The 8065-nt window shown below is 41.5% G+C and overlaps 1 protein-coding gene across 1 annotated transcript; it reads left to right on the top strand.

The window, feature by feature from the left end:
• Positions 1 to 441: 441 nt before the first annotated feature.
• On the top strand, positions 442 to 7900 carry LOC119839215 (mediator of RNA polymerase II transcription subunit 15-like; the record flags this gene model as incomplete). Its single annotated transcript, XM_038365434.1, has 10 exons — positions 442 to 574; positions 1109 to 1230; positions 1902 to 2018; positions 2586 to 2820; positions 3120 to 3337; positions 4230 to 4301; positions 4776 to 4862; positions 5725 to 5824; positions 6486 to 7348; positions 7766 to 7900. Coding segments are annotated over 10 exons (2082 nt in total), but the record flags the coding sequence as incomplete, so codon positions are not given.
• Positions 7901 to 8065: the final 165 nt, after the last annotated feature.

The following is an 8065-nucleotide window of genomic DNA, read 5'->3' as shown; positions in this document are numbered from 1 at the left end:
TCAATCACGCTGAAACTACAGAACGGATTTTGATGAAATTCGTTATACACACAGGGTGTGAGCTGACCTGGGTGATAGAATATTTTTTATCCTGATTAAATGCTCCCTTGGGATAGAACGGAAAATATTGATATCCGGGCGGAGCCGGGACGAGCGTCTATTATATACATATCGAATATACTCGATATAGATATGTTTTATTAAAATTCCTATATTTTTTACAAGTATGTCACTCAGTAGTTGAATGGTTTAAGAAGATTGAATTTGAAAGAGACAAAAAAGACTGCACCGAAATCGGTCCATCCGTTGGAGAGCTACGACGCTACAAACGGACAAAAACACGCTTTTTGTTTCGGCGCTTAAGAACAGATAAAAATCGGAAAGAATAGATAAACAATATAAAATATAATAATGTAATTAAACTATAAATGCTTCCTTTTCACAATTTCACTTGTGTACACCGAAATAAATCCATTTTTAATACCGTTAAAATGTCCAGACGCCGGCGGCACGGTGCGTGTGACCCGCGCGGGGGCGGAACCCTACGTACTGAACGCGCAGCACCATCTCACTGGTAAGTATTGTATACTGACTTTGAAAATAAGAGATGAAACTGAATGCGTAGCACTATCCCACTGGAATAGACTGTTAACTGACTTTGACAAAATAGGGATCATACTTAATGCGTATCTCAGTGTCACTGGTAAGGTTTTTTTTACCGTCTTTGGGTTAAAACGTCTGTGTGTGTATGTGACACACACACACACACACAGACAGTGGTCTACATTGATGGTTGTGCACACAATCCTCAATGTACATTTCTTTTTATTCTTAAAAATATTACTAAACTTCTTTTTCTTCATTGAATAACTAGCTGCGACTCGCGGTTTCATCCGCGTAAGTCCGTATCCCGTAGGAATATCGGGGTAAAAAGTTGCCTATATGTTATTCCAGTTGTCCAGCTGTCTACGAACCAAATTTCATTGCAATCGGTTCAGTAGTTTTTGCGCGAAAGAGCAACAAACACACAGACATCCTTACAAACCTTAGGATAGCAGGATGACCATATCATATTTTATATTTATTGTGTTATTACTCCTCATTGCAGTAGTGAACGTGCACGAGGATGCGAAGCAGACGAACAAACAGACGGAGAACAATAAGAAGCAGAGCTGGGAGCAGGCGATAGCGCACATCAACCAATTGGCTAAGGGGAAGGAGAAAGAGAAGGTGAGAGTGAGAGATTGAGTTAGATAGAGACATATATACAAGTATAGAAAAATGAGGTAGTCGCATACGCCGGTCTTGGCTTTAAAAATCTATTGATTGAAAAAAGCAAAAAAAAAAAAACACTTAAGTAACTGTCTTGCTTTAAGAGCAGTTTGATAATAAATCACAATTATTGCCCATTAGAATGGCCCATTAAACTCGCTTTTATTTACCTGTATGTTTGTATGTAACCGACTCGTTTAAACTCGACCCACCTAAATAGACAGATTTAATTCAAACTCTGTACACTTATCAAAGATCGGTGACGATACAATAATTTCATGAGTTTCTCTTATTGTCCTGATTAGGATCGACGGGATTTAATAATTTCCTTACGTATGCTTCATATAAGAACAAGTCGGATAATTTTGTTTTTCTTATATTTCATATGTTTATGATGTTGTTTTTAATGAATGAAACGCAGATTCCAATCAATTTTGAATTTAATGTTTTTAGCATAACTTAGTTACATCTTGTACACTGAGGAGCAAGAGAGCAAGTGAACGAACAAAAAATATTTCAGGCTAATACAGATAATTAATAATACAGACAATTAATATTGCCATATAATATAACAGTTTATAATTATATCTACTTATATAGATATAATATTACTTATATGTATTTCGCAGAAGAAACCGAAAGAAGCGCCTGCGCCGAAGGCGGAAGCGAAGCAAACGGCGCAGAAGCAGAATGCGGAAACGCCACCCCTGTCCAAGAAGCAGAGGAAGTTGTTGGCGAAGCAGCAGGTAATTTACATTCAATCTTTTGTTGAAATGTAACAAATAGCGCCATCTATGTTCAAACCTTTGAATTAAGTGTCAGTTGTTGCCCGTCCACTGTGAATAATATCCTACTATCCTACTATAATATTATAAATTGCGAAAGTTTGTAAGGATGTGTGTGTGTGTTTTTTGCTCTTTCACGCAAAAACTACTGAACCGATTGCAATGATATTTAGTACGTAGCTAGCCGGACAACTGGATTAACATAAAGGCTACTTTTTATCCCGATATTCCTACGGAATACGGACTTACCCGGGTGAAACCGCGGGGCGCAGCTCTATATCTTCATTGAGTTTTGGTCCTGATTGTATTTTTCAACCGACTTCAAAAAAGGAGGAGGTTATCAAGTCGGCTGTATTTTTTTTTTTTGTGTTTGCTACCTTTTTACTGTTGGTTAAACGATTTTTATGTTTCTTTTCTTACATTGAAAGTTATTGCCTTTCGTGACACATTAAAAATCTGACAATTTTAAATTGTGTTAGTTTTTTGTTAAATATATTTTTTATTTATATTGCTGTTCCCTTTTCACAGGCGGAAGAAGAGGAGAGAAAGAGGCAGCAGCAGCTCGAAGCGAAGAAGAGGGCGGAGAAGAAGGAAGCGCAGAAACAGCAACAACAAGAGGCGAGCAACAAGAGCAACAACGCGAAGAAGGCGGCGGAGCAGAAGAAGGAAGATGCTAAAGCGAAAAAGAGAGACGAGAAGGAGAGCAAGAGACAGGAGAAGGAGAAGGAGAGGGAGAAGAAGGAGAGTAGGCTGGAGAAGAGCGGTGAGTTTTTGTTGGGGATGTTTGTTCAGCCAAATAATATTACCGTTCAGCCCGCGGCTTTGCCTGGGTGTTTCAGTTCCCGTTCCCTTAATGTTTTCGTAATAGAACCTGCTCTATGTCCATTCTCAGGTCTCAAGCTACGCCGGTTCCAAATTTCATACAAATAGGTTCAGTGGATTGGGCGCGAAGAAGCGACAGAATCACTTTCACATTTGTAATATTACTAAGACTAGGATTAATGTAGGATTAGCAGTAGAATATAAGATATTTTTTCTCATTTCACAAAAATAAAATAGCAGGTCAAGCAAAGCAGAAGGCCCAACAACAACAACAACAACAACAACATCAGCACCAACACCAGCATAACCAGCAACATCAGCAACACCAGCAACACCAGCAACAACAGCAACAGCAGCAACAGAACAACAGGAAGGAGAAGCGGAAGGACCAGCAGCAGAAGCAACAAGTGATCAACATCACACCGGACACCACTATCGAAGTGGTGAACAATAAGAAGGTATTTAATGAATCACTTTTCATCTATTTAGTTGGTATTTATTTTATTATATTCAAATCTTGAGTTTCCTTTATATATTTGAAATTAATATTTAATTTGATTTATATGTCTATATGAGAGTGTTGTACGTATTTGTGTATGTGTATATGCATATATTGACCGCTTCCTTGGCACAGTGGTTAACGCGTGAGCGTAGAACCGAGGGATCCTGGGTTCAATTCCCGGTGGGGACGTAGAAAAAAAAATGTCTCGTTCTGGCAGGTCACAGAAGGCCGATCACCTACTTGTCCCTAAAGAAAATCGATCAGTGAAACGGATGTACATCATCTGCCCCATACCCCCACTAGGGGACACGGGACTTCACTTTATATGTATATATTATATTATGTATATGTTGTACGTTATTTTGCTATTTGGTATCTCGACCCGCCAGTAATCTATTGATGCTTGTTGCCTTTTGCCCGGGTTGCCCGGAAGAGATCACTTCTGAGTGATAAGGTGGCGCAGGATTATCCAATCTTCATCTATCCACCTCTTGCCAGTTTTCAGTCTGGAGGGAGTGCAGGTCTTTTCATACTTCGTCTTACCATCTGTATCTTTTTTTTTTTTTAACGAGGAGGAAATCTTCCAAAGATGCTCTAGCTTTGGGGGAAAAGTAGAGCATGTGGGATTTATACCCACTAAAACCTCCTCGGCGGCCAAACTCAAAGCACAATAGTAGGGATCCTGGGATCTCTTATGGAACGCACCAGGATCGTCTTCTACCTTCCATCTATATCTAGTACTTCCGACCGGTCGACGATCAGACTCAGGCGGATTGATTTTGTCCTATTTAAATTCAGTCTGGCTCGGCCAAGGCGATCTAGTCATTAATTAATTATTATTGTTTCAGAATGGTACAGTCAACGAGGCGGACAAACCAGCGTCTTGTAGCATAATGGAGCAACTCAGCAGCGGTGTGCAGGTTCGATTCCATTTATTTATCTATTTAATTACTGTACTAGCGTTCCGCCCGCGGCTTTGCTCGTGTCTTAATTAAAGGTGAAATGGTAAAAATCCTTTTCCACACCCTTCCCAGTCCGTTCCTTTATTCCTCTCGTCAATCCTTTCTTAATCCTTTTAATTAAACGACATGTCTGAATGAAATTAAAAAGATGTTTGTTTTTTTTACGAAGAAACACATCCAATTTCATCCAATTATCTGAAAGAAAGGAAGAATTATCTATATAATATATAAAATTCTAGTGTTCCAATGTTAGTAACCATACTCCTCCGAAACGATTGGACCGGATTCTCATGAAATTTTCTGTGCATGTCGGGTAGTTCTGAAAATCAGCCAACATCTATTTTTCATACCCCTAAATGATAAGAGTAAGGCAGGTAGACTTATATATGTTCTGTTTTATATTACGTATTAATTTGTTTGTTTGTTTGACAGGTGGCCGACTTGAAGCTACCACCGGGCATAACGCTAACGCGCGTGCAGCCGAATGAGAAGAAGGAGCCGGCCCCGATTAAATCCGTGGTATTTGTGCAATTCTCACTTTATCACACTTCACACTATAACACACTTCACACTATAACACACTTCATACTATAACACACTTCATACTATAACACACTTCACACAATAACACACTTCACACTATAACACACTTCACACTATAACACACTTCACACTATAACACACTTCACACTATAACACACTTCATACTATAACACACTTCACACAATAACACACTTCACACTATAACACACTTCATACTATAGCACACTTCACACTATAAGACACCTCACACTAATTTAAGAAATGCGAAAGTTTGTTTGTTCAGATGTGCGTCCGTCAATCACGCTGAAACTATTAATTGAATTTTTGATCACACTTCACACTATAACACACTTCACACTAATTTAATAAATGTGAAAGTTTGTATGTTCTGATGTGTGTCCGTCAATCACGCTGAAACGATAAATTGAATTTCGATGCAATTTGAATACAGATAGGGTGTGAGCTGACTTTGGTGATAGGATTATTTTTAACCCGATTAAATGCTCCCTTGGGATAGAACAGGAATCTTGATATCCGGGCGGAGCCGGGACGAGCGTCTAGTGTATGTGCTATAGTATATGTGCAAAGTGGGCATGTGTGTTTGTTCGTCTGTCCTTCCAAAAATAAAATATCAAAAAGTTTAAAAGATAAAAAGTTGCCTATATGTAATTCCAGTTGTCCAGCTGTCTGCATACCAAATTTCATTGTAATAGTTCAGTAGTTTTTGCGTGAAAGAGCAACAAACATACATACACATACACATTCATCCCTATCACAATATTTCGCTTTTATAATATTAGTAGGATTGTTTATTTAATGTAACTTTGTAATATTTCAGCCTCTATGGAAATGCAGCCAACTGGCGGCTGCGCCGACGCCGGTGGCTCGCCCCGCGCCCGTGATAAATGCCGATCCCTCCATGATGATGTTCTCGCAGGGTGAGAGATTCGTTTGTTATGCAATTTGGATGACATTATAAAATCGTTGGCAGCTTTTGATTAAGTGATTTTTAACGGATTTAATCTGGTCAATTTAACTGGTCTGATTGCATTGCATTCGGACCAATTGACGGCAAAATTTCATAATTAAACTGATCACAGTTAAAGTGAAATTTGTTTTGAAGTAGTTAGTATCTTGTTAATATTGTAATTGCAAAAGTGTGTCTGTTTGTTTGTCCTTCACGTTGCTACGGAGCGATTTTATGATGTGTTATTTGTGTCTGCGGATAGTTAGGAGGCTGGATAAGTGACATAGATTAGATTTTAACACTATCCATTATTGTGCGCGTTTTAATCAATACGAAATTTATAAATTTCTATATACGAAGAGTTTGTTTGTTTGTTTGAAGCCGCTAATCTCAGGAACTTCCTGAAGGCCTTAAGGCTTCCTTGATAAATGGACTATCTAATACTGAATGAAATCTTCTAAAGTCAATTCACATTTTATGCCATTATTATTAAAGTATTATTGTTATCAAATAAAATTGGATAGAGAATAAATAATATAATAGAGAAGGGAAATAAATAAATATCTAACCAAGGGTTCTGTAAGTGTAGGGAATTTTTTTGTAAATATTAATATAGATATGAATACTTCCAGAAACGCCGAAAACGATTATTATCCCGGAGCCGGCAGCGCCGCCCGTGCCGGCGCCGAAGTCCAAGAAGTCTAAGAAGAAATCAAAGAAAACCGAACCGGAAGCGAAGACGGAGCAGCCGAAGATGGTGACGCTGCGCAACCCCATGTTCCACCCGAACCTGCCGCCCGTGCAGATAGCCACGCCCCCGCAGAAGGCCAAGCCGGACATCCGGATCCCGGATCCGATACCGATGCCGCCGGCGCCCTGCCAGGCGACGATCACCCCCACCTCCAACGGGATGTACACCATCCGGAACCCGCTCATGTCCATGATGCACCAGCAGAGCCTGATGGGCGGCCGCGGGCCGGCGCCGCCCGCCTACCAGCCCTTCTGCGCCTACGGGCCGCCCGCCCGCGACGAGCTGCCCAGCCGCCTGCTCAACCTCGCCTCCTTCACGCAGAAGAGCGACGAGGGCTACTCGCTGTTCAGCACCGGCGAGGAGCAGCAGGCCCAGGCGAGCTTCCTCAGCGCCGACTGCCCGGAGACGGTCTCGCCGAGCCCGATCGGCACCCGGCCGGACGGGCGGGCCGACTCGCTGTTCGCGCACCCGGTGCCGGAGCCGATCGGCACGCCGATGCGCCGCGACGACAGGCGCGACTACGGCATATACACGCCGTTCGGCCAGGAGGAGAACAACGTGTTCCGGAACGCGCTGTTCAGCGAGGAGCGGGGGCGGGAGCGGGAGAGGGAGAGGGAGGTGGGGGGAGCGGGCGCGGGCGGGCGGGAGGACCTGCCCTACTTTCAGCGGTTGAGGGCCGGCTCGAGGCTCAACAGCGAAGTCAGCATTCACTGCGTTACCGACTCCAAGTTTTACAAGGGACAGGTGGGTATTTTTTCCCATTTTTTTTATTAACTAGCTGCACTGAACTAGTCATGTATCGTAATTGTTATATAAAATATCCCATTTTTCAAGATTTGATTGAAATCGGTCGGTGGAGTAGTTTGGCGAGTACATCGCGGACAGACAAAGTGATGCCTAATTTATATATATTAATTTATCATTTACCAGAGGCTCGTCCCGGCTCTCCTCGAATATCAAGATTCCTGTTGTATCCTAAGGGAGCATTTAATCAATACGTATCCTATCACCCAAGTCAGCTCATACCCTGTCCGTATACCGAATTTCATCAAAATCCGTTCAGTTCTTTCAACGTGATTGACGGACAAACATCCAAACAAACAAACAAACTTTCACATTTATAATACTAGTGTGATATATATTATATTACAATAACTCCAGGAGCGCTACAGTGAGCCGCCCCAGCCCGCCGAGGGCAGACAGTCCGTGTTTTCCCACGGTTGGCCCGAACACACACAACAACAACAACAACAACAACAACATATGGTGCACTCGCACACACCCAGTGAGTACTAACAAGTCAATACTAACTCATTAGTACTAGTGCTAACTACTAAATTATGTATCCTGATCATCCGTCCCTATCTAGGAATCGGTTCGGTGGTTTAAGGCGAGGTGAGTTCTAAGACTCGCAAATTTTTGGTTCGTTTTTTCAATTTTTCTTATACAAAATGGAATAAA

Source organism: Zerene cesonia, unplaced genomic scaffold (assembly GCF_012273895.1).
Source record: "Zerene cesonia ecotype Mississippi unplaced genomic scaffold, Zerene_cesonia_1.1 Zces_u010, whole genome shotgun sequence".
Lineage (NCBI taxonomy): Eukaryota > Metazoa > Arthropoda > Insecta > Lepidoptera > Pieridae > Zerene > Zerene cesonia.
Note: the sequence above shows the minus strand (reverse complement) of the source record. Positions and strands in the feature narration are given on the sequence as shown.